Consider the following 26,912-nt stretch of genomic DNA (forward strand, 5'->3'; position numbering starts at 1 on the left):
TAATAAAAGCCCAAATAAGTATGGGGATTCTGAGTTAGAAATATTGGTCTGGGTTGAAGCCTCTTAAGAGCTAATTGTCATGTAAGAAAGTGTATGGTTTATTTAGGGGAAGGAAGGGGCATTTCTTCCTGTTGTGTCATTACTAAGAGTCACAGGGATTCTGGAATTGAACTTTAGCCTCCTCCAGATTAGTGGTCCCCAACTTTTTGGCACCAGGGATCAGTTTCATGGAAGACAGTTTTCCGTGAATCAGGGAAAGGGGATAGTTTCAGGACGGCTGAAGTGCATCACGCTTACTCTGAGCTTCATTTCGGTTATTGCTACACTGTGATGGCAGTGGGATAGTTGCACAACTCCCTGCCACTCGCGGGCAGGGTTCTGAGTGCCCACGCCCACGGGCCGTTGGCAGATGAGGTCTCCGTGCGGCCATCCTGCCGAGCTCACCTGTCCTTGCAGCTGCTCCCTGGGGCTGGATGCCGCCTCAGCTCTGTGTCAGGCCAGCAGGCATTGGGCTCTGGGTTCTTTTCATGCACGGTCCACAGGAGGGTCTGAGCTCTTCCGAGAGTCGACTGGGTTCCTGGCCTGGCGGAGGCGGGGCACAGGCAGCTGCAGAGATGGGGACGGGGACGGGTGGGCTCTCAGTGAGGCCACAGCTCCCTGTCAAAGCCCAGAGCTGGAGCAGAGTGTGGGGGGAAATGTGGGCTTTGGGATCAGAGCCTTCAACATGCGAATCCCAGCGAAAGTCACATTGTGGGTGGGTGACAGCGGGCAAGTGATGGAGCGTTTCTGAGCCCGTAAGAGGAGGAACAGTAATCTTACGGCATGTGGTTGACAGAAGATTAAACATAATAATACAGATGAAAGTAATTAGCACATAGTTACTCAATAGTTCTTTCCCCCATATTAAAATTAATACTTGTTTCTAAAAATGTTTGATGTCCTTCATATCTCAGACCATTATCATTATAATTAGTTTTTTAATTGAGTAAAAATTGGCTATGAAAGTGTGAAAGTATTAGTCGCTCAGTCATGTCTGACTCTTTGCGACCCCACGGACTGTAGCCCGCCAGGCTCCTCTGTCCATGGGATTCTCCAGGCAACAATACTGGAGTGGGTTGCCATTCCCTTCTCCAGGGGATCTTCCCAGCCCAGGGATCAAACCTGGGTCTCCTGCATTATATGTGGATTCTTTACCATCTGAGCCCCCAGGGAAGCCCAAAAAATTGTATTGGCAAGCCTAATTTGGGTAATGTAATAATAATGTTTTTTTGGAATTGTAAATATTTATCTATTTGAAAATATGATAGAGAAAATGCTGCCCTGACAAGCTCACAATGCTTTGTCACCTACCATTAAAAATAGGGGTCTCTTCGTGGTGTTTTGAAGAAGACAGTGCAGGGGGATGGGGTGTCTCACATCACTCTGAACCTGGGAGGAAGCGAACAGCATGGCGTCTACAAGTGCTTCCCCATTCGTAGTTGATAAAAAAAAAAAAGGCCTAAGAAAATACTGTCCTGGCTACCTGAGACTGGCCTATTTGTGCACTGAGGAAGCTAGGCATTGTTCCACTGTACTGCTGAATTTAACTGAACCTGGAAAAATTTAGAGCTAAGTGTGCACAGCACTTACTTATATTGCTTTCATCTCTCCTACACTTCCTTTCTGGCTGCTTAAGTAGTGAGACTCACTAGGCCTCTAGGCTCTTTATTACCGTATAATCAGTCTGCCCTGAATTAATGACAAAGTTGGCCTTTAGAGTGAGGAAGCATTGTGCTTTTCGGGACAGCTGATTATTGTCACACTTTCTTGCCTAGTTTAGGCTCTCAAATCTATTGATCGATTGCCTGTGTTATAGATTCAAACTGCTCTCCTGCTTCTACTAACTGTGACCTTGGCCAAGTAACCTTAGATTCATGATCCATGTAATGGGGCTAATTATAACGTTATCCTTGCCGTCTAATGTTAGGATTTATTGTGATGATGTGTTACATCTCACACGCTTAGAAAGCAAGCAGTGAATCTCAACAACTGTGTTTATTGTAAACCTGTAAAAGCTCACAAAACTCTCAAAGATTATTGACAAATTTTAACCTGTTAATTCAGAAAGGGGTCCTCGAAGAAGTACAAAAAGCCTTGGAATTGGTAGTGAGGATGTGCAGAAATAGCAACACCTCTTTATACTGTTAAAGCCACAGTAGTCTTCACTTTTATCTAGGCTCACAAAGCTAGTGGGTTTTATCCAGGGCAAGATTCCTACTCCTTGATTCAAGAGATACTTACTGAAAACTTACTCTATTGGAGATAAAAATGGGAACAGAGTTAAATCCGATTCTGTAATCCTTTGAGATGACAGTATATTGGAAGAGAGAGATAAATGTGCAATAAAGAATGAATCAGGGGAGAGAGATAGGTAGAATTGAGGTGGAAAGATTATTTTGTGTAAGGTGATCATGGAAGACTTCACTGCGAAGGGGAGATACATTTAGAAATCTGAATTTCGGGTGACTCCAGGTTTTTTGACCTGAGCAATGGGAAAAATAGAGTTTTCGTTTCCTCAGAGGGACAGGTTGAGAGAGAAGATTGGGAGAGGTGACAGGAATCAGTGATTCAGATTTGGACATGCTGAGTTGGAAATGCTTAATGGACACCCAAGTGGAGAGGACAGATAAGAAACCCTTGCCACATGGAAAATTGTGGATCAGAGGAACAGAGTGACTTTGCCAGGACCAGATGGTTGTTGAGTACAATAGCTAAAATTTAATTTCAGATTTCCTGGCTTTTGATTCATTGGGTTGTTCATTTATATCAGCAGGAAATAATAGCTCTGACTGGAGAAGAAAGGCGTAGAAAAGTCACCTGCCCTTCATTTGTTTCTGAGCATGTGTAATTTGTGGCTACTCTTCAGTCTCCACGAGGAAAACTTTTTCTTTGCTAATTTGTTGATGTTCTCGGTTATAAGTTATTATCTGAGTGAAAGTTTTCATATGTCAGTAGTTTAGAAGTCAAAGATGCCGTGTTTTGAGGGTCCTTTTTATGTATTTGTTATTTAAAATTTCATTTCTCTTTTATTTCATTTACTGCGAAGTACCCTTAAGCCCCCCCAGAAACCTGAGAATCTCCAACGTGGGCTCCAACAGTGCTCGATTAGCCTGGGATGCAACTTCAAGAAGGATCAATGGTTATCGAATTGTGTATAACAACGCTGATGGGACTGAAATCAATGAGGTAAGCTGTGGAACGTCAAGTGTGTATTTCTGGTGGTTGGGTCTTAGTTTCTTAGGGCTATGTAACTGATCATCCCCAAACACAGTGGCTCGAAACAATTGCTCATTCTTCATTTTCTCTCACCGTCTTGGTGGGTCAGGAAGTGGGTTTGACTCGAGACTGTAGCCAGACAGTGGCTGGCACTGGTGACGTCACAGCAGCGTCCGTATTTCTGTCTGTGCCGGTCTGGGAAGACCGGGCCGGCTGGGAGCTGGAACGGCTCTGCATTTCCAAGCTGATTGTGTGCATGATCCTTTCAGCAAGGCAGCTTTAGGGGAGCCGGGCTTTTTAAATGCTGGCTCAGGAGTCCCCAGACATGTATCCAGAGACACAGAGAGAGTGCTGGTTGCAAGCTGTGTCACCTCTGTGAGTTAGCAACTGAAGTCATAGAAATATCACTTCACCTCCACTAGAAGGAGAGTCCACGTCCCTGCGTGGTTCAGGGTGGGCCGCAGCGCAGAGCCCACGTATGGCAAGTGGACGGGGAGGCGGATGTTGTTACAGCCATCTGTGGGAAATACAGTCTGCTCCAGGAAGTGTGGACGAGGAAGTGTGCATCTTCACAGAAATAGTAAACTAGAAATGCAGTATTTGAAAGACCCTAGTTCAATGAGCTTACATTGAAAACTGAGTCATTCAAGTTTTGTGTTGGAAGAAACTTTCAAGTAATAGAATTTATTGAAACCCATGAAGATAGAGTATTTTGCACTCAGTGACTAATACTCTTGAGAAATTCTTTCCTTGGAAATATATTTTAGCAGGCTAGATAGCAGTTATTTTGATGTTTTTCCCTTATCTTGGTCCAAGAAGCTAAGACAGCAAGGGAAATATGTTGGGTTGCATCATTTCTCTTTCTTGACCAAGTAGAGCCTGTACTTTCTTATACAGAGACGAGCTTTTCCTACAATGAAATCTAAGCAGTATTTTGCTGACTGTGCCCTCCTACAGCATGTGGGGCAGTGAGTGGGCGAAAACTGCCCGTTTGCTAACAGTACAGAAATACTGTTCAGTATCTTATTAAATCTTCATAAATCCTGAGGGCAAATAATTCTGATGAAGCTAGTCATCTAGACCATGTGCTTTGCTTTTGAAGATGAGAACCTGAAGTAGTAAAAAGAAAGAAATGAAAAGCAGTGAGCTCTCAATGTCTTTGTTATCAGTGATAAGTAAACTGCTTTCGCAAGGGTTGCAAATTCAGCTGTGTAGGAAGCTTATGTGGATAATGTACATGAGTGCAGAAATTGCTGCATCTGCAAAGAAACAGTCTCACCTGTTTTTCCTGAAACATGAGGCTCCCTTAGGTTGTGTTTCATGTTTGGCAAGAAATTCTCTACTGAAAGACTGATGACCAGTGAAGGCAAACCGTGGGTGACGATGACAGGGTGCTGGGCCTGGTGGGCACCGCGTTGCTGGGGAGTTTGTGCATGTTCATCAGGAGGCAGCCAGTGTTAGCTCCTGAAAGTTGTTGCCGCACAGAAATCTGCAGGGGCTGCCAGATCTTGTTCCCCTTGGCTGTGCGACCAGGGATTTCTTTTTATGTGAAATTTTAAAATGGTGACTCACTGAACAACCAAAATAACATAGCCATATTCATTAATGTTTGTTCACTGCAAAGCATTCTTATTTGGAAATAATTTTTCATGAACCAAAAATGAACTGTCATATGTATGCATATATGAATTATATAAATATAAGTATATATTTTTGTTGAGTGTAATTGACATGTAATGTTATATTAGTCACAGGTGTATGACATGATGACTCAATATTTGTTTACATTGTGAAATGGCCATAAAAGATCTAGTCAACATACATTTTTCCATTGAAAAATTGCAGTTGTGTTCATTGAGAAAAACATGTGCTTTTTTTGCAGTGTTTTTCAACCTTGGGGATTGCCTCTGGTACTTGCTATTTCTAATTTGTATTGTGCTGTGAAATTAGAAAACTATGTTTGATAAAACTGAATTTAAAATACGAGTAGATAGACCATGCATAAAAATCTGAGAACATCTTTTCTGAGTGAAGTGAATAAATAATGTGTGGCTTTTGTAACATTTCCATTTTGACTGATTTTTTTTTTTTTTTTTTTTGGTGTATGTGTTCTTAATTCTTAGTTTTTATTTATTTATGCAACTGAGACTAAAGGTTGCTGGACAACTGTCTTATATGAGTCAAATACTACTTTACCTAGTTTTGGAATGTATGATTTTAAGGGTGAATATCCCTACCATATTTTGCTTTACTTCTATTCATTTGAACTTTTATTTAAAGATAATGCTGCAATTGGATTGTTAGGAAATTCCCAAAATATTTTGGAATGAACTTTAAAATGTTCCAACTAAAATCTGCTTACTATGTAATGTATAATTGATTGTAAAAGCTTTGTTTTCAACTCAGTCCATATTTTCTGCTTCACTTCCTCTTTCATCTTCCCTCCTTCACTTACTTTTCCTTCTCTCTGTCTTTTCTGCATTACCTCTCTCCTTAACTTTTTGGAGACCAAAGAAAAAAAGTAGAACAGAGCATTCATTTAAACAAATGTTGACGACGCTGGTGATGATAATGATGGCGATGGTGATGATGGTGATGGTGATGTTGGTGGTGATGGCAGCTAACACACGTTGAGTGCTTACCCTGAGTCAGGCTCTGAGATTTTTACAGAGAACACTTTGTACAATTTTTATAGAAAAAGTGTTGCCAAAGCCTGACCTGTCAAACTGAAGAAGAAGCTGTCTCAGATAGCATGCCCTGCGCACAGATTTGGGGAAGCGTGCAAGCATGATGGTGCCGTCTCGGTCTGTAAATGAACGGCCGCAGGCCCTGGGCTCTTGGAGACGGGCCCGGGTTCTGGCAGCAGTGACTCAACAACAGAGTCCCAAGCAGAGCCCAGTCGCTCGGTCCCCGTCGAGGACTCTCTTCATCCCTCCTGGAAAAGGCTGATGTTCTTAGGCTGTTCGAAAAATTATTCTCAGAAATAGTTGTGTAACAATGAGATCATAGTTATTTGTTGCTATTTTCCCAAATTCTTCTCCTACATCTTAAAAGTGCTCCAGATAAAAGCAGTTCCAGAACTTAATCTGAAGCATATTATGATAACAAAAATAAATGACACCTAAAAGTTTTCACTCGTTGAAATAAAATGATCAATAATTAATGCATGAAACATAGTCTGTTCAGCATCAAATAAAAAGCTTTTAATAAATAAAACTAGATATTTTTAATAGATCTATCAGTTGAAAAAATATATAAATGTATATATATATTCAATATATAATGCTGAAATGCATATACTTTTACATATATATGTACTTATATAGAAGTATATCAAGACCTAAGTATCCATTCCAGTTAATAGTTCTATGACTCCAGGAAGGTTAATTAAGGTCTTTGGGTCTCAGGTTCCTTGTTTGTAAAACAGTCGTTAAACACCTAGTGAGAGGGAGGAGGAGGCAAAATGAAGCGATGAATGTTGGGTCCCTGACATAGTGTAAGTGCCCAGTGCATCTTAGCCAGCATGGTTCAAAACAGCAGGAAGCAATAGGTAAGTACAGTTTAAAAGAACAACTTGAATTCATATTTTAAGTATGGATTTGTCTTTTCTGTGAGTTTAAATAATGGAGCCCTGCTGTAACTAGTATTTACAACCAGAGAATTTGGAGTGTGAAACACTTAACATTTTAAGTCTTAGGAACTGGCTGACTTTCCCTTGGGCAAGTTCCTTAACTTTTTGGAGTCTCATTTTCCCCATCTTCCAATTAGGAGTAATAATTAGCTACCTTATAAGGCTGTGGTAAGGAGTAAGTACAACTGATGCATGTAAAGCACGCAGATAATACCCAGACCAGAGTAAACATTAAATGCTAAGAATTACCCATAATATTATCAGGCTTAGATTCAGAAGAAGATAATAGACGTTTTCAGTTGACTCTGGCTCTGTAGCCAGTGCCCTGGCTTAAAACGCCAGCGCACGACTGTGTAACTCGGGCAGGCCCAGCAGCTCCGCCGGTCCCTGCTCCACGTGGTGTCAGCTAAGGTGACCCCTGCATTCATCTGGGAGCCCAGCCGGGCTGGGACTTCTCAGATGACTTCACCCCCATGTCTGGGGTGGCTGAGCAGCTTGGGCTGGGCTGTTTCTCTTTAGCAGCCTGGCTCAGAGTTCCAAAATCATGAAGAGGGAAGCTCCTTTCCCAGGGCTGGCGATCTTTCTTAATGGCCTGCAGTCAGTTCCTTTGAGATGCCTACAGTTTCTGTGTTGACCGTTTGTTCAGATGAGCCCTTTGTGTAATCTCTTGTAAAATGGATTTTTGGTGCCTCCATCTCAATTTCCATTTACTTATTCTATTCACTCAATATATTTATATATAATTATATATATATATATATATATATATAAAATTCAATGTACAGTAGTAAAAAAGCTAAACAAGGTCCTGCCCTCAACAGGCTTACACTCTATATAGGAAATAGTATCTTGTACTTAGGAGATAAAATGATTCCATGCTGGGATTGGTGCTGGGGAGGGAACAAACAAGGGCAGTATTACAGGGACCTCCCCAGCAGTCCAGTGGTTAGAACTCCTTGCGGAGCTGCAGGGTCCATCCCTGATCGGGGAGCGAAGAGCCTGGAAGCCACAAAGTGTGGTCAAAAACAAGAAAGAAGAAGATATACAACAAGGATAGTGTTAAAGAATCATCCTACTGAGACCGGTAGAGAGATGAACACCTCCCCACCAGGAGATGAAATATGAGCACGATCCTAACAGATGGGGAAGGACTTATTTTCAAAAGAGCCGAGGAAATAGGGTCCCAGACAGAATGAATTGCATGTGCGCAGGCCCTGAGGTGGGAAAGACTTGGATAGAAGGTTGTTGTGGCTGATCAGGGATTTCTCTTCTTATGTGAAACTTGCCAATTAAAAAATGTTGGCTCATTGCACAACTGAAATAACACAGCAACTGTGCTCACCTCCACCTGCATGGTTGTTCATCTGCATAACTCCTGTAGAAGTTATTGTAAATGACTGGCTCCTCCTAGCAAAGCTGGCTGTAATCATTACAGTAATTTATATTAGCATTGCAAAAATCGTGTGTACTTCACTTACTATAGCTGTAATGAATGGAAATAATATTGGTTGCAACAATGTCTTGAAAATTAACTGATAGGTATTTTATTTAACTGGAAAAGGTCAGTTTTCATTCCAACTCCAAAGAAAGGCAATGCCAAAGAATGTTCAAACTACTGCACAATTGTCCTCATCTCACACGCTAGCAAAGTAATGCTCAAAATTCACCAAGCCAGGCTTCAACAGTACTTGAACCGTGAACTTCCAGATGTTCAAGCTGGATTTAGAAAAGGCAGAGGAACCAGAGATCAAATTGCCAACATCTGTTGGATCATCGAAAAAGCAAGAGAACCAGAAAAACATCTACTTCTGCTTTATTGATTACACCAAAGCCTTTGACTGTGTGGATCACAACAAACTGTAGGAAATTCTGAAAGAGATGGGAATACCAGACCACCTTACCTGCCTCCTGAGAAACCTGTATGCAGGTCAAGAAGCAGCAGTTAGAACTGGACATGGAACAACAGACTGGTTCTAAATTGAGAAAGGAGTATTTCAAGGCTGTTTATTGTCACCCTGCTTATTTAACTTATATGAAGAGTCCATCATGAGAAATGCTGGGCTGAAAGCAGCCCAAGCTGGAGTCAAGATTGCCGGGAGAAATATCAATAAGCTCAGATATGCAGATGACACGACCCTTATGGCAGAAAGAGAAGAAGAACTAAAGAACCTCTTGATGAAAGTGAAAGAGGAGAGTGAAAAAGTTGGCTTAAAGCTCAACATTCAGAAAACTAAGATCATGGCATCTGGTCCCATCCCTTCATGGGAAATAGATGGGGAAACAGTGGAAACAGTGAGAGACTTTATATTTTTGGGCTCCAGAATCACTGCAGACAGTGACCGCAGCCATGAATTAAAAGGTGCTTGACTCCCCTGGTGGCTCGGACGGTAAAGTGTCTGCCTGCAATGCAGGAGACCCAGATTCAACCCCCGGGTCGGGAAGATCCTCTGGAGAAGGAAATCGCAACCCACTCCAGTACTCTTCCCTGGAAAATCCCATGGACAGAGGAGCGTGGTAAGCTACAGTCCATGGGGTCACAAACAGTCAGACACAACTGAGCGACTTCACTTTCCTCGAAAAAAAATTATGATCAACCTAGGCAGCATATTAAAAAACAGAGACATTACTTTGCCAACAAAGATCCATCCAGTCAAAGCTATGGTTTTTCCAGTGGTCATCTATGGATGTCAGAATTGGACCACAAAGAAAGCTGAGCACTGAAGAATTGATGCTTTTGAACTGTGGTGTTGGAGAAGACTCTTGAGAGTCCCTTGGACTGCAAGGAGATCCAACCAATCCATCCTAAAGGAGATCAGTCCTGGGTGTTCATCGGAAGGACTGATGCTGAAGCTGAAACTCCAATACTTTGGCCACCTGATGCGAAGAGCTGACTCATTTGAAAAGACCCTGATGCTGGGAGAGATTGAGAGCAGGAGAAGGGGACAACAGAGGATGAGATGGTTGGATGGCATCACTGACTCAATGGACATGAGTCTGAGTAAACTCAGGGAGTTGGTGATGGACAGGGAGGCCTGGTGTGCTGCGATTCATGGGGTCGCAAAGAGTCGGATACGACTGAGCAACCGAACTGAACTGATTTTATTTAAGGATGTGAGATTAGAAATGTGAATATGTAAATCCACTCTCTCTGTTTTTAATTGAAGTGTAGTTGACCTGCAGTGTTGACTCAGTCACACGCGTCGACAGATGCCTCTTTCTTGTCTTCTTTTCCGTGTGGCTTCTAACTCGGCGTCTCTTGCTGTGACATAGCTCTGCTCTCACCCAAGCGGCCAGCAGACTGCAGTGTGTCTGATGGAGCTGTTATGACATCTCTCTCTTGCAGGTTGAAGTCGATCCTGTTACTACGTTCCCTCTGAAGGGCTTGACACCCCTCACCGAATACACTGTTGCCATTTTCTCCATCTATGACGAGGGGCAGTCAGAACCTCTGACTGGAATTTTTACCACAGGTCAGTCTTGCTATGGTTTGAAAGTCTCCAGGAGTAACTGTGTGGAGGCCAGAAGCTGGAGAGCTTCTTCAAGGGTGATTTTGAAGAGACTGCATTTTCGATATTTATTTATTGGCTGCGTCAGATCTCGGCTGCGGCCTGCGGGATCCTCAGTTGCAGCATGGGCAGCCTTACTTGCGGCCTGTGGGGTCTAGGTCCCTGACCGGGGACCGAATCCCGGCCCCCTGTATGCAGAGCGCAGAGTCTCAGCTACTGGGCCATGAGGGAAGTCCCAAGAGATTGCATTTTAATTTTTGTTTATTTTACACTATTATTACCCAATGAGTGATACTAGCTGAGTAGAATGCCTACTGGTTAATTGTTTTCTCTCAAAGCAAAGAGTGATAGAACCATCTAAGTTCAAAGGTCTTTGCTAAATAAAAGTGTGCACTGTTTTCTTCCTAATCTCACACTGTTTCTTTTGTTCTAGCGACATAAAGTTTTCACATTTCTTCCACTGATATATGCATATATTAATTGAACTTCTGAAATTCCAGCTCTTCAGCAGTTTTTGGCCTACCTACAAAAATGACAGTTGCATGCCATTTAACCTAATGCCTCAATCTATAGCCAGTTAGGTATTTTCATGCTGCTTGGCAATAGTCATACAACAATATGGCATATTTAAAATACTAAAATAAAAAATAAAGCGTGAATGCACTGTTTTTCTTTTCTGTATATACCCTGTAGTCTCTCAATGAATGTAACATTTTTTTTTATGCCTCTTGGTGAAAAAATTCTGTTGTTTGCTTTCTGGACTTAATAATTGCACTTGGAAACAAATTTAGTGAGAAGGTAATTTGGAGAGAGATGAGAAATAAGGGAGATTGAGAAATAATGTTCACAGAAAAAAGTTCAGTGATTTTGCAAAATCTCCCAAAGGCTAACTCTAGTTGGAATTCTCTTGATATCCTGTCAAAGAGTTTTAAAACCTCTGATTTCAAATAATAAAAATCAATGAGTTACAATTCACTTTGGGTGTAATTAGATGTTACGGTCTTTGTTGTATATCCCAGAAGCGTGTAAACAGTGTAATAGTGGATGTCTGATAAATGATATTTCAGTTTGATGGCAGCCACATGTACAAATTAAAAGGATGATTGTTCTTCGCTAGGATTTAACTTATTACTAAAGAGTGATTCAGGCATGAGAAGCAATAAAGCTAGAAGTGACATTTCTCAGGCTTCTGAGGCATCATTTTATTAATTTCTTCAAAATACTTGGAAAACAGTATCTTTGTAAAATAATGAATATGGCACTCTTATTTTTTATAATTAATGAAAAGAGCCAAATAGAGACTCCAAGAGTTCTGGAAAGTACTGGAGAGCTGTAAAAGTCTGCTGTGTCCCCGGTCTCCCTAACTTACACTGTGGGTGAAGACTGGAGACAGAAACCCGAGCCCACACTGACTGATTGGCTCTGCTTTCCCCGCTTCTGCGTGCTTTCCTGAAACACGGGATTTGCCAGAGCCTTCTCTACCTGGGGGCCCCGGCGAGCTGCTTGAGTTACGGGTCTTTTACCTGCTCAGTTCCCTAACAGAATCTCCCTCCTTGGCTTACAGAGGAAGTTCCGGCCCAGCAGTACTTGGAAATTGACGAGGTGACGGCAGACAGTTTTAGAGTGAGCTGGCACCCGCTCTCGGCGGATGAAGGGCAGCACAAGCTGATGTGGATCCCAGTCTACGGGGGCAGGGCCGAAGAGGTGAGTGGGCTGAGGGCGAAAAGTGCTCCAGGGCGTTCTAGCTGGGTTCCCTGGTGGCTCAGCGGTAAAGAATCCGCCTGCAATGCAGGAAACACGGGGTCAGTCCCTGGGTCAGGAATATCCCTCAGAGAAGGAAATGGCAACCCCCTCAAGTATTCTTTTCTGGGAAATCCCATGGACCGAGGAGCCTGGTGGGCTACAGTCCATGGGGTCGCAAAGAGTCGGACACGACTTAGCGACTAAATAGCAACAATTTTATTTGGAAGCGAATGCCCACTGCTGACATTTGAGTTGGTTTTTGTATTACAATACATTGAGAATCCAGAAGGACTCTATACTTTGCATGACCTGCCTGGAGTTTTATAAATGTCAAATCATATGATTTCTCTAAGATCAAAATGCGTTTTTGTTAGGGCTTTAGTTATATGTGTTATATATTTCCACTAGCTTTGATTTTTCGTAAATGACATTTAATAAAACTTCTAAAATGCCCATTTTGCAATGTTAATCATTCCTTTGCTGAGAGAACTGAAAGGAAAAAAGCCTCTGGTTTGACTTTAAAATTGAACTCAGTGGCCCTGGACTTCCTTATGCTTAGTTAGTTTTTGCTTGCACTCAGGATAGCATCTTTGCTTTTTATTATTTTTTTCTTAACTTCCTCTTCTGTTATTCAAATAAACCTAGTTACTAAGGACCAAATACTTTTCAGGTTGTCCTAAAGGAAGACCAAGACTCATACGTTATTGAAGGCCTGGAGCCTGGCACTGAGTATGAAGTTTCCCTGCTGGCTGTGTTGGATGATGGAAGTGAGAGTGAGGTGGTGACTGCTGTCGGGACCACACGTAAGTCTTCGTCGGGCCAAGGTGGATTTCACAAGCTCCCACCATTTATTCTGACGCCCCTTTCACCCTCCCGGGCTCCCTGCCCGTCAGCCTTGTTCCTGGCTACAGAAGCTTTGTCCCTAGGATTCTTCATACATCTTCACCTTTAATGAAATCAATGTGCGGAGCACCTTAGGCTCTTGGTCTATCATCATCTGAAGGCAGGCACCACATCTGTACTGTTCACAGTTAAATCCCAACACCTAACACAGTTCTTGGCATATTTTAACTGTGCAATTACTATTTGTCGAATGGAGGAATGGGTGAATGGATGGAAGAATAAATGGATGGATGGATGGATGAAATAATTTATAACTGAATAAATGAGCAAATCAGATAAATGTAGGGCAAAAGTGTCCAAGAGTTTCTGGAAAATCCCAAGTTGATCTTGGTTCCAAAAATCTATTACACAATTTGCTTGCTGATTCATTCATCCCTTCATTTTTTAAATATGAGGTATTAACCACACATTAAATTGTCTTTGCTTGGGTTCCCTGGAACCAGATTCTGAAATAGAAAATTGCATCCAGAAGGTTTGTTGAAGAGTGTAGTTGGGAGATACATCTGTAAGGAAATAAGGATGAAAGGATAGGGAACAGGGAAAAGCTAAAACTGAGCTCTCTGTGAATTCTCTTTGACATTCTGGATCTGGCATGGCCCTTCTGCGTGGTCCCAAGTTGATTCAAAGGGCCAGGTCTTTGTACCCCGTGTCATTGGAGGTAGGCCATCCCCTGATAGAATCTGCAGTCTCAGGCAAGGCAAGTCCCAGAGGTCTGAGCCAGTCTTCTAGAAGCTGCTGGCTGAGCATGTTGACCTCAAAGAAGGAATCTGAGCAAATAGCCCTTCTATCCTCTGGTTGCCCAGTGTGGATACAGAAATAGCAGATGCACTTCATATTGTCTGCCTTGCTGGTCCTGCTTGGCAGGCCCTTAGAACTGTTTAATTTCCTTTAATCACCATAATTATGCCCCATTTCAAAATGGACTTCACACTCTTATAGATGTAATTCAATATGATGGCAGGTATCTGTGATTAGAAACTAACTTCTTTGGGTTTTAGTTTCCTTGTCTGCCTTTTCTTTGAAAACTCTAAAATGCTATACACAAATGCATAGAGTTATCATCATTAGAGAATTTTAAAGTCATGAATACTTTTTTAGTTGACAGTTTTTGGACAGAACCACCTACAACTGAAGAAGCACCTACCAGACCTGTGACATCAGGTAAGAGCAAATGGAAGCCCGTGTACCCTTGAGAAGAGTTTATTCTAAGCAGAAGCTATGCTGTCCCAGTTTTATCTGATGCATATTATTGTTAGGGACGGGGCATGCAGGTTCAAATTTCTGTCCTCTTAGAACTCGCCACCTCTTCTTATCCCTGAGTGCCGATCGGTCCTCGAGTCTGCTCATCTTTGTCCCTGTGGCGCTCTCTCTGTTTCCTGCCTTCGTCTCGGCTTTCCATCTAATTGTTTAGAGGATGTTAGTGTGAGCAGCCCCAGCAGTCTCCTCTGCTTTTGAGCTCAGTGACTTCTGCTGCTGTCTGTTGGGGATTGTTCATATCACAGTGTGTGCATTTCCGAGGGTGGCTGAGACCTGGCTGGTGTACGGGTCTTCCATCAGTTATTTCCTCTCTCAATAACTTCCCCTCCGTTACCATACAGCACCCGACTGGCTGTCAGAGTCAGCTAGATACAAGTCTGATGACATTTATTTCCTGACTTAAAACCTTTCAGTGGACCTCCATTATCATTCACTAATCCATCCGTTCACTGATCATTCATTCTTCAGTTCACCTTTTTACTGAGCCCTTCTGCATGCGCCCTGATCTTTCCCATAACATCCGGAATGCTTCCTGGTCAAACCCCGTGTCTCTTCCTGGCTTCAACCATAGCAGTGTTTTTCACGCTTCCCCATATCCTCCTGCCGTCTAGAGCTCCTCGCCCTGAAGGGGAGACGTTGCGCTCTGTACCCACACCCCCTCCCCTCCCCCAGGTTTGCCCAGGAAGGTCCTTCCTCTGCCTACGCTGTGATACAAAAGTATTTCTGTGGAGTTAAGCATTTGTGTCTTAAAGGCCCGATGCCGTCAAACATACAGGAGAAGTTCAGTGATGGCCGGAGGAAGGGTAGCGTCCACGCGGGCTGAGCGCAGATGGAGGCGGAGAGATCCTGGAGGAAGGGTAGCGTCCACGCGGGCTGAGCGCAGATGGAGGCAGAGAGATCCCGGAGGAAGGTAGCGTCCACGCGGGCTGAGCGCAGATGGAGGCAGAGAGATCCCGGAGGAAGGTAGCGTCCACGTGGGCTTGAGCAGATGGAGGCGGAGAGATCCAGGAGGAAGGTAGCGTCCACGCGGGCTTGAGCAGATGGAGGCAGAGAGGTCCCGGAGGAAGGGTAGAGTCCACACGGGCTGAGCGCAGATGGAGGCGGAGAGATCCAGGAGGAAGGTAGCGTCCACGCGGGCTTGAGCAGATGGAGGCAGAGAGGTCCCGGAGGAAGGGTAGAGTCCACGCGGGCTGAGCGCAGATGGAGGCAGAGAGATCCCAGAGGAAGGTAGCGTCCACGCCGGCTGAGCGCAGATGGAGGCAGAGAGATCCCGGAGGAAGGGTAGCGTCCACATGGGCTGAGCGCAGATGGAGGCGGAGAGATCCAGGAGGAAGGTAGCGTCCACGCGGGCTTGAGCAGATGGAGGCAGATAGACCCCGGAGGAAGGGTAGAGTCCACGTGGGCTGAGCGCAGATGGAGGCAGATAGACCCCGGAGGAAGGGTAGAGTCCACGTGGGCTGAGCACAGATGGAGGCGGAGAGACCCCAGAGGAAGGGTAGCATCCACGCGGGCTGAGCGCAGATGGAGGCAGAGAGATCCCGGAGGAAGGTAGCGTCCACGCGGGCTTGAGCAGATGGAGGCAGATAGACCCCAGAGGAAGGGTAGCGTCCACGCGGGCTGAGCGCAGATGGAGGCGGAGAGACCCCAGAGGAAGGGTAGCGTCCCTGCGTCCTGCGTGGATGGAGGCCGCCGTGGTGGGAGAGATGTGCTTCGAGTGACGAGTGTTAATAGGAGGAACGGCCCAGGAATGCTCCTGGGGCCCCAGCACTGAAGACCCCGTCTCCCAGGGCAGGGCTCTGGGTCTGAGTCCTGGTCGGGGACATGCTGCGGCCAACATCGTTTAAGAAATCCGGCAATAATAAGAGAAATAGGTGAGCAGGCGACGGGCTGTGTGTGTCGGTGCTGCCTTGAACACGGAGCGCGGCCACGTGGGCCCCCGCCCTGCTTCTCCGGCTCAGACTGACAGGAGTTCTCACCATCGTGCCCCGCTCAGGGCTCCCCTTCTCGTTCCCCGGCCTAAGAGCTGCTCCCCGGTCCCCTTTACGAGTGGACACAAAGCGCTGGTGGTTTTGAGGGGTCCACGGACTCACCTTGAAAGCATCTTTTAAACCCATTTGTATTTGCGGCCGATCGGTGCCCAGCTCCCCATTATCCACTGAAGCTGAGCGGTTCTTGCCTCCCCCGGGTCTGCGTAATGGAGATGTATTTCCTGATGCTTGTTGCCACAGATCGGTGCCCGCAGATGCCTGTCCGCAGATCACCTCTGTGGCTCCTTTTGGAGTAGGATGGATGAAAAGTTCTTTAAATCCGTGGTTGTGTCTGTTCCAGTTTTCCGCACCGGAATCAGAAACCTGGTGGTAGATGATGAGACCACTTCTAGCCTGCGGGTAGCATGGGACATTTCAGACAGCAGTGTTCTGCAGTTCAGGGTGACCTACCTCACTGCTCAAGGGGACCCAGCGGAAGAAGTGCTGGGAACGGTGTGTATCAACGCAGCCGATGAGCCGCTCTGCGTCCCCTGACTAACCAGGCCAGCGCGCTGTGAATGCAAGCTTTATGCTCATTTCTTCATCTCTCTGGAAACTAATCTTTCTGTTTGACCCAAACTTGATGACTTTTCTGTCTCTGAAACTGGCTCCATCTCTGTAACCTGTTTTAAATAGATGAAGCATCTGAACCTTCTTTACCTCTTTGCTTCTGTTGCCTTGACAGCTTGTTAGAGCACAAAAATTGGGCCATAAATAGTCCATTATACACTTGTCTCTGTGCATGTGTGTGTGTGTGAGTGTGTGTATACTTTTGATATATAAACTTTTAATTTATAAACACATATATATACACATATATAATTTTTGATGTTGGGAATCTGATTAAAAGGTTCAGCAAAACATAACTCAAAGGTCTTCTTTAGGTACTTGAAGTGTTCCTAATAAAATGCCCTCCATTAACAATGAGTTGTATTTTTCCCTGACATTGACTCTGTTTGAGCAGATTTATAGTCGTTTCTAATGTATTCTTAATTGTGAGTGTCTTCCTGAGGGATTTAGATTTTTGTGTGTTTTCTTTGTTTTATTTCTATTTTTTTTCTCTGTTGAAAACCTGGGTACCCTCTTTTTTAATTAAGAAATGAAATGTTTTCATTTTTAAAATTTAAAAAATCATAATTTTTATAGGTTACTTTTCATTTAGTTAGTACAAAATATTGGCTACATTCCCTGAGTTGTACACTATATCTTTGAGCCTGTCTTACAACAATGAGTAACATTATTATCCTTTCTTTCTCTTCCTCACTTACTATAGCCTTTGATGGAAAATTATTTGTATTTTTATGATACATAAACAATTGTTTGAGCTCAAGATTCTCTCAGGAAAGTACTTAATTTCAGGCTGATGGATGAATTGCTATAATACACAGTGATAACACAGTGGGCAATAACCACGTCCACTGTGAATAACCAGAAGGTCCATGGAGTTGGTCTGGGAGCAATTTTGGAAAGTTAATGGACACTTCAATAAAACAGGTTGAATTATAAATTCACTCAGATTATAAATTTCAAATGATCCATGATTGATTGGAACATACCAAAAAGTTAAAATTGTGCTTAACCATGGTAACTAAAGATATAATTTGGATGTTTCATTTTTTCTTGTTATTGTCCTCATATTTTAATCTAGTTCCTAAAATGAAACCCATAAAAACTTCCCAAAGTGAGACTTTTGTTTTTTGGTTTTTGTTTCTACTCTTTCCAAGAAACACATTAAGCTTCTTGCTAAATATTCCCACTAATTTGGAATGAGTTACAGTTTAATCTCATGCATCCACTTGTAAGCCATACAAGGTAAAATAATAATAATATTTACTTTGGATTGTCTCTAGATAATTTTCCCTTTGCTAGTTTCTTTCATTTCACACTGTTTATTTTGAAACACTTGGACACCTAGATGAAGGAAAAAAAGATCAAAAGTTTTCAACACATATGTGCCCCAGTTAAACAAATTTGTAATAAAAATGAAAAATATTGATAAAATTTGATGGTAATTATTTACTGTGCAGAAGTATGTTTGCTATGCAAAAGAAAGTATTTTAGAATTTTTTAACTATCAAGCCCCTTTGGTGAATTCCAATGAAATAGAATTTGTGCACTCTTAATTTACAGACATATTTTCTGGGACTCTAATGGGGAGTAGTTGAGAATTTATATCTGTGTTTTATAAAACATTACTGCTTTATAAATGTAATATATTATTATTGGAAACAGAAAGGTGTGCATTTAGATTATAAAACAAAGGTATGTCAGGCACTTGAACTATATTATTAATAGTTCCCACACACCAAATGAGTATCTTAAATATTTTTTTTTATTTTTTAGGGTATAATTGATTTACAGTGTTAGTTTTTGCTCTGCCGCAGAGTGATTCAGTCACACACACACACGCATGCGCACACACACACACACTGTTTTTCATATTGTTTATCACCCTTGCGCTGTGCAGTGGGACCTTGTTTATCCATCCTGTATCTAACAGCTGACGTCCGCTAACTCCAACCTCAGCTCGACCCCTCCCTCAACCCCTGCCCCCTGACAACCACGAGTCTGGTCTCTTCGTCTGTGAGACTGTTCACATTAGGTGAGTTCAGCCAAATGAATGTCTGAAAATAATGAGGCTGACAGGGAAAGACAGATGGCTTAAACATATTACAAATATGGGAAAGGAAATGTGTCCTGGTAAGAGAAATGCCTCTTACCATCTTTCCCAATTTTCTTTCACTATAAAACCTTATTAAATTTATGCAAGGAAATGACAAGATAACATACTGAAGTTGAAGAATAGTATAGATATATGGTGAACCAAATTCAAGCTTTAATATATATAAAACAAGGGGAATTAAATTTACTTTTCCAATTGAGTTTAAGTGAAATATTTCTGTATTTTCTAAGCATAATCAAAGCTACCAAATATTCCCAATAAAAAGCTTTTAAACCCTTAGAAAGTAAAACTCCCTGCCAAATATTTCATAAAGATTGACTTTCAACTCTGCTCAGAAATGGAGCCATGGCAATGACCTTGCCCTGAGTTTTGTTGTCAGCGGAGGGAGGTCTCACATGTCTTTATTTGTGAAAGGCTGGCCAAGATTCCAGACTTTTCTGGATCCTACATGAAAAATCTAAAACTGTGTACTGAATCTTAAGTTGCAGGAAATGTTCTAGAGCAGGGATAGTCAGAATGTAGGTCAGCCTCCTACAAGATAAGCTTGATATTAACATTAAGCTTTTAGAAACATTCATAGCTATTTGACATTGCTGGAATATTCAAGGATATGATCATATGTTTTAGCAATTTTGTTTTATTATATTTTATAAGAATACTGATCTTTAGGGATTGGGATTAAAACAACAGCACCAACCCCACCTAATCCTTCACCATAGAAAGCATGAGAATCACTTTATAAAGACAGAACTTTCTAAGACAGTGGCAAAATGAGGCATGGGGGATCCTCTGTCTACTGTGGAAACCACTTGCTGGATGATGAGCAGTTCTGATGAGCTTTGAGCAATAATGGAGCTAGATATGGAGTAGCATATTTGAAAAATTAGAAATGTGACGTATACTGGTTAGATTTGCATCCCATTTAACCATGAGTATCTTTTATAGAATTGTTTCATGAACAAGACCATCATCTGCTATGGCCTGTAGCATCTGTTTTTAATGGGTGCCCATCTCTTTATAAAAGTTCTGCTGGAGTGTAGTTGATTTACAGTGCGGTGTTAGTTTCAGTTACAGCAAAGCGATTTGGTTACACATGGGGTATATTCATTCCTTTTCAGATTCTTTTCCCACATAGATTATTACAGAATATTAAGTGAAGCTCCCTGGGCTGTGTGGTAGTGAATCTTTGGTTATCTATTTTATATATAGTAGTGTGTGTATGTTAATCTCAAGTTCCTAGTTTATCCCCCCCTCCACATTTCCCTTTTGGTAACTGTAAGTTTGTTTTCAAAATCTGTGAGCCTTTATGATTTGTAAATAAGGTAATATATATCATTTTTAAAAATTAGATTCCACATATGAGTGATATCATATGATATTTGTCTCTCTCTGTCTGACTTACTTCACTCAGTATGATAGATAATCTCTAGGTCCATCCATAATGTTGCAAATGGTGTTATTTTTATGACTGAGTAATATTCCATCACATATAGGTACCGTATCTTCTTTACCCATTCCTCTGTCAGTGGACATTAGGCTGCGTCCACGTCCTGGCTGTTGTAAATAGTGCTGCAGTGAACACTGGGATCCATGTATCTTTTCAAGTTGTGGTTTTCTCCGGGTGTGTGCTCGGGAGTAGGATTGCTGGGTCATAGGGTAGTTCTATTTTAGTTTGTTAGAGAAACTCCAGACTGTTCTCCATAGCTGCTGCACAAATTTACATTCCCATCGACAGTGCAGAAGCGTTCCCTTTGCTCTGCACCCTCTCCAGCATTTATTGTTTATAGATTTTATGATGATGTCCATTCTGACCGGTAATGTGAGTTGATACCTAATTGTCATTTTGATTTGCATTTCTCTAATAATTAGGGATGTTGAGCATCTTTTTATGCACTTCTTGGCCATCCATATGTCATTTTTGGAGAAATGTCTATTTAGATCTTCTGAGTGGGTGCTCATCTTTACCTTGCTTTGTGCAAACAAGCAGAGGTTAAGTAGAAGGAACTTTGCATACCCAAGAGAAGATTTCTGTCTTATTCTTGGAAATGAGTATCATGAGGATAAAGAGGTTTTCATAGTACAGTCAGGTGGAACAGAGGGCAGTGGTTAAAGAAAGGCTCAGACCAGATATTCAGGATTTCAATATGGCTTTTTTGTGTGTGGGTGTTCAGTTGCTCAGTTGTGTCCAGTTCTTTGCAGCACTATGGACTGTGGCCCATCAGGCTCTTCTGTCCATGGGATTCCCCAAGCAAGAATACTGGAGTGGGCTGCCTTCTCCAGGGGTCTTCCTGACCCAGGGATGGAACTTACATCTCCTGCATTGCAGGCAGATTCTTAACCACTGAGCCACCTGGGACGCCCATGGCTTTTTTTTTTTTTTTTTACCCAATAGCTATAGAACTCTCAGTTTCCTCATCTATAAAATGAGAGTAATGATACTTCTTACCTCAAACTGCTGTGGTGAAGAGCAAGTGAGTTACTGCATTCGAATACTTAGAGCAGTGCTTGGCAGATAACAGCCAGCTAAGTGAGCGCTATTGTTATAAACCACAGAAACCGCTCCCTGGCAGGGTAAATGAGCCCTGCAGGACGGTCCCACTGCTTCCAGTACCCTGCATGCTAAATCTGATTGGTCCTGAGTCCATGTGCTTCTCAGTTTGAGAGGTGACCTTATATAAGGAACACCAGCATGGGTGGTTAGACAGGCAGGCAGCTTGGAATCAAAGCCCAGGCTCTGGGCTCCAGAGGGTTATATTGAAAAGAAATGCCCAAAAGGAAACTACATGGATGGGTAAAACCAGCCAGGACAACCACGATTCTTCTTTAACATCTTCTTAATGCAGGGTCATCCAGCTCCTCCTAGAGTAAAGCAGAGCCCCTTGAGTCAAATCTCCCTCCTGGGACTGCATGGGCACCATCCTGGATATTCAGTGTCACTCCATATGAGGAGCAAAGTCATATTGCTTTAGTATAAATCACCTAATGCAGACTTCCTCTTTTATATTAACCCCCCCACCCCGGCTGCTTTTAGAGCTTAGCAATATCTTAGCAACAGCTGCTTCTGAGTTCAGCTCGAGGCTTTCTAGGGCTTATTTCATGATTTATAGGTTCCTTCCCTCATCCAGAAGTAGACAGCCGCCCTTTGCCTGCTGGCATTTTACCCAGCTCTTGAGTCCAAAACCATCTCCAGCTGTCCCAGTCTTGTGACTCCCTTAAACTTGTTTGGGTCAGTTCTTACATCCTAGCATTTTTTTCCAGCCATGATGAAGTCTTTTAAATGGCCCAGAAATGTGCCAGCATCTAATTGCTGAAGCCTGGGGAGAAAGTTTTGTGGCCTTAGTATTAAGAACATGTGGCTTTTCTGGTCTTTATATTCTTTTAGGGATGGCAGGATTCGCCACATGGAACGTTGCACTAATGTGTGGGTGGTGTCCACCCCACTGCTGGATTTTAGTTTTTGCAGCCTTTAGAGTCAGAGGAATGGTGATTTCAGATTGAGGAAGACATTTCCTTTCAGAAGTAAAAGAAACTGCAACCTTTTTTCAGTGTCACTGGTAAATATCTTTCGACTTGGAAATCTGGGATTTAATGTGTGGTTGTGGTGTTCTTGGCTAGCATCCACCCTGAAATACTGGGATTAGATGATCTCTGAACAGGGAGGAATGGAAGGCTGACTTTTCAAGAGGATATTTAAGCAGAATCAAATCTGCTGTGGAGGCTGTGTTATAGAATGAACACTCCTAAGCCATAAACACCTGCTTTCCAAAGAGATGATCGTTTTTTCTTCTGGCTGCTTTACAAATGCTGAAAAGATGTTGAGAGAAGGCTGTTCCTGAGCGTTCAAGAGCTTCCCGTTTAAGCCTTCTGCTTTAGTGATTAGATGCCGAGGGCTGCTCTGAGGGCCGCTGCAGAGAGAAATGCTCTTGCCTGGATGCCTTCCTCTCACCCCCCTCAAGCACATCTCCCTGCTTCTGATTATCTCAAAGTGCCTTACGTCCTCCTCTTTAGTAGACCAGCTGGAACGCAAGCCTGAACAAGACCATGGTCCTTTGCTTTTCTCTTCAGATTATGGTGCCTGGAAGCCAGAACACTCTCCTTCTGAAGAATCTGCTCTCTGAGACTGAGTACAAGGTCACGGTGACGCCCATCTACGATGACGGAGAAGGGGTCAGTGTCTCTGCCCCTGGAAAAACCTGTGAGTGAAGCGTCCCCCTGGGGTTGCTTGCTGACTAGTTAGGTGGAAATCACTGTCCTCTGTAATTCAGCCCATTACTGCAGGGGCGGGGGTGGACATGGTCTGAGAGCGTCAGTCGCTCACTTGAGTCCTACTCTTTGCCACGCCGTGGACAGTGGCCCGCTCGGCTCCTCTGTCCGTGGAATTCTCCAGGTGAGAATCCTGGAGTGCGTAGCCATTCCCTTCTCCAGGGGAATCTTCACGACCGAGGGACTTAACCTGGGTCCCCTGCATTGCGGGTGGATTCCTTACCATCTGAGCTACCAGGGAAGCCCCGAAAATGGTATAGATGATCTTATTTAAAAAACAGAAATAGAGACACAGACGTTGAGAGAACCAGCGCACGGATACCAGGGCGAGGAGGCAGGGGTGGGATGAGACTGGGGGTCACGTGCACACACTGCCGCGTGTGAAACGCTTAGGTGATGAGCGCCTGCTCCAGAGCTCGGGAGCTGCGCCCAGGCTCCGCGGCGACCGAAATGGAGAGGAAGTCCAGGGGAAGAGAGGCCGTGAGTGCACACGGCCGATTCACCTTGCCGTGCGGCAGAGACGGACACGGCAGTGTAAAGCAACGCTCCTCCAGGAAAAAAGAAGAGCAAAGGGGGCTTGGAGAGGAAAACCTGCTTGGATTCTGTCTTCACACGTTCAAGCTGTGTGACCGGGCACAGCGCTTCACTGCTCTGGACTTCCGTTTTCTCGCCTCTAAAACCTAAGGCCTGAGAAACAGCCGCCTCTCCCTCCTCCAGGTCTAACTGCTCCCAAGTGCTGCGGAGCCTCTCAGAGGCCCTCCGGCGTCTCTCAGAGGCCCTCCAGCCCTGCAGAGCCCCTCCAGCGTCTCTCAGAGGCCCTCCGGCCCTGCGGAGTCTCTCAGAGGCCCTCCAGCGTCTCTCAGAGGCCCTCCGGCCCTGCGGGGTCTCTCAGAGGCCCTCCAGCCCTGCAGAGCCCCTCCAGCGTCTCTCAGAGGCCCTCCGGCCCTGCGGAGTCTCTCAGAGGCCCTCCAGCGTCTCTCAGAGGCCCTCCAGCGTCTCTCAGAGGCCCTCCGGCCCGGCGGAGCCTCTCAGAGGCCCTCCAGCGTCTCTCAGAGGCCCTCCAGCGTCTCTCAGAGGCCCTCCGGCCCGGCGGAGTCTCTCAGAGGCCCTCCAGCGTCTCTCAGAGGCCCTCCGGCCCTGCGGGGTCTCTCAGAGGCCCTCCAGCGTCTCTCAGAGGCCCTCCGGCCCTGCACGTCCCTCACCTCGCTGCTCGCCCGTCACACCCGCTCCCGCGAGCGCACGCCCGCGTCTTCCCGCCCTGTTCCCGGATGCTCTGCTCGCCTCACCGCAGGGCCACGCTTTTGAACATCTAGGCGGTCTCAGGTCCCCCCTCTGTTTCAGGCCGCCTGGTGGCTCCCCACGGTCCTCAGCATAAACGCTGGGGTCCCTGCAGGGGCCCCTCAGGCCGAGGTGACCTGGACCCTCTGACCTCTTGGCCCCAGCCAGCCCTCCTTCCCTGCCCTTCGCCGGCTTTCTAAAGCTTGGCTCGGCCTTAGAATCTCGACACGAGCCACTCCGGCCAGACTGAGCATCCTCTCCCAGAGGCTTGCATGTCCGACTCCTCCTCGGCGTTTGGTCTCAGCTCAGTGCCACCCGCTCGGGCTTTCCTGCCCACCCAGGCGCGCCCCCGTCCGCTCTCTATTGCCCCGGGTTTCTTTGTCCTCTTTTGCTTTGGGGCCGTTGCGGCGCAGACTTGGGTGTAAAACAGGCTTTGGGCGTCCTGCGCAACACGAGGAACGCCGCCGCCATCCTGTCATAATGTAAATGGAAAGTAACCTTTAAAAACCGTATACAATTTGTTTAACTGTTTGATTTGCATAATTTATGAAAGAGTTCCATGATGAACACACATATATACTCAAATAAAAACTTTTAAAGACTATTACTATGGAAATACCATCTATACAATAAAGTTATTTCAAAGGTTGAAATAATTTTGGATGGTCCACTTATTTTAAGCAGTGGTTAACACAACTAAATTCTGTCAACAACAGAGTAATAATGATAATATCCATTAATATGCATAATAGTTTACAAAGATCCTTCATGCAAATAGCTTTCCTGTTTTGATAAAAAATTGATGAATGACGATTAGAATTTCACAGAATATAAGCAACATGAAAGTGTGAAAGTGTTAGTCACTCAGCCATGTCTGGCTCTTTCTGACCCAAGGACTGTAGCCCGCCAGGCTCCTCTGTCCATGGGATTCTCCAGGCAAGAATACTAGAGTGGGTTGCCATTACTTACTCCAGGGGACTCTTCCCAACCCAGGAATTGAACCTGGGTCTTCTGTATTGCGGGCAGATTCTCTACTTCTGAACTACCAGAGAAGCCCCTAATAAGATGGAAGCAAAAAAAAAAAAAATCTTACCTCTAAGACTTGCTGTCACTACTCCTGCCTAATCATCCCGGATGTGATAGTGCAGCAGAGAGATGTGTGACAGAGATTTTCACAAACAGTACTCACTCCAACATTGCTTAAAAGTAACTGAAGAAAAAGGAGCCCAAATTTCACTGAGTGAACTGCTGATCTTCAGATAAAAGTGTTTTACCACAGAGCAATTATTTTCCATTATTGAATATTTAACATTGCCATGGATTCTCCACGTTTTCTGTTCGCTTTAGCGCATTTTCCCTTGTAAGTGTTTTCGACCTGTGGGAAGATCCATTAGACGCTGTCCCCCAGCAGGCAGGCTGCAAAGGCGGAGCCACTTTAACCCTTTTTCTCCATTTTCCTTCCCCTGCAGTGGCCCCCTCTGGCCCCCAGAACCTGCGGGTCTCAGAAGAATGGTATAACAGATTGCGCATTACGTGGGACCCCCCGTCTGCCCCCGTGAAGGGCTACAGGATTGTCTACAAGCCTGTCAGTGGTAAGTCAGGCTTCTGAAAAATATAATCTTTAAAGATGGGCTATTTTTGTTTTTACTTTCCATCATTGGTTTTAAGAAATGGGAAGAGTCTCTTCCCTTATTTGGAAAAAAAAAAATGTGTTGAAGTTACCACCTCACCTAAAAAACAGCTGGTATGTTAATAAGCAGAATATATACTTGGTCTACAATTGACTTATCCCTACCCCAACCAAGGAGCCAGCCAAAGCAGACTTTGACTCCTTAGCAATAAGAGGCTTCTATGGCTTGATGGATATATAAGCTCTAAACATTTAGACTCTTCACTTTCTAATTATTCTTCTATCTCTTACTTCTTGGATTAGTTAGAAAAAGTCCATTTACCAACTTCTCAGTCTCCTCATCCTGGAAACTGTGTTAAGGTATTTGTTGTTCAGTCACTAAGTTGTGTCTGACTCTTTGCGACCCCATGGACTGCAGCATGCCAGACTTCCCTGTCCTTCACTATCTCCTGGAGCTTGCTCAGACTCATGTCCATTGAGTTGATGATGCCATCCAGCCATCTCGTCCTCTGTTACCCCATTCTCCTCCTGCCCTCTGTTCGAAAGCAACAGTTTTTCGATGCTCAGCCTTCTTTATGGCCCACCTCTCACATCAGTACATGACTACTGGGAAAACCATAACTTTGACTACATGGACCTTTGTCAGCAAAGTGATGTCTCTGCTTTTTAATATGGTGTGTAGGTTGGTCATAGCTTTTTTAAAAATATTAATTTATTTATTTAAATTGGAGGCTAA

At 44.1% G+C, this 26,912-nt stretch overlaps 1 protein-coding gene across 8 annotated transcripts in view; it reads left to right on the plus strand.

The window, feature by feature from the left end:
* The window catches only part of COL14A1 (collagen type XIV alpha 1 chain), a 232,282-nt gene that overhangs the window by 79,572 nt on the left and 125,798 nt on the right, over positions 1-26,912 (plus strand). For all 8 annotated transcript variants that reach the window (XM_070477487.1, XM_070477492.1, XM_070477489.1 and 5 more), the window contains 8 exons: positions 3,086-3,225; positions 10,230-10,356; positions 11,957-12,096; positions 12,806-12,938; positions 14,137-14,199; positions 16,624-16,775; positions 23,071-23,200; positions 26,016-26,138. In XM_070477487.1, coding sequence (XP_070333588.1) covers positions 3,086-3,225; positions 10,230-10,356; positions 11,957-12,096; positions 12,806-12,938; positions 14,137-14,199; positions 16,624-16,775; positions 23,071-23,200; positions 26,016-26,138 — 1,008 coding nt within the window. The remainder of the gene's footprint in view (positions 1-3,085; positions 3,226-10,229; positions 10,357-11,956; positions 12,097-12,805; positions 12,939-14,136; positions 14,200-16,623; positions 16,776-23,070; positions 23,201-26,015; positions 26,139-26,912) is intronic.

The sequence above is a fragment of the Odocoileus virginianus genome, chromosome 15, assembly GCF_023699985.2.
Source record: "Odocoileus virginianus isolate 20LAN1187 ecotype Illinois chromosome 15, Ovbor_1.2, whole genome shotgun sequence".
Taxonomy (NCBI): domain Eukaryota; kingdom Metazoa; phylum Chordata; class Mammalia; order Artiodactyla; family Cervidae; genus Odocoileus; species Odocoileus virginianus.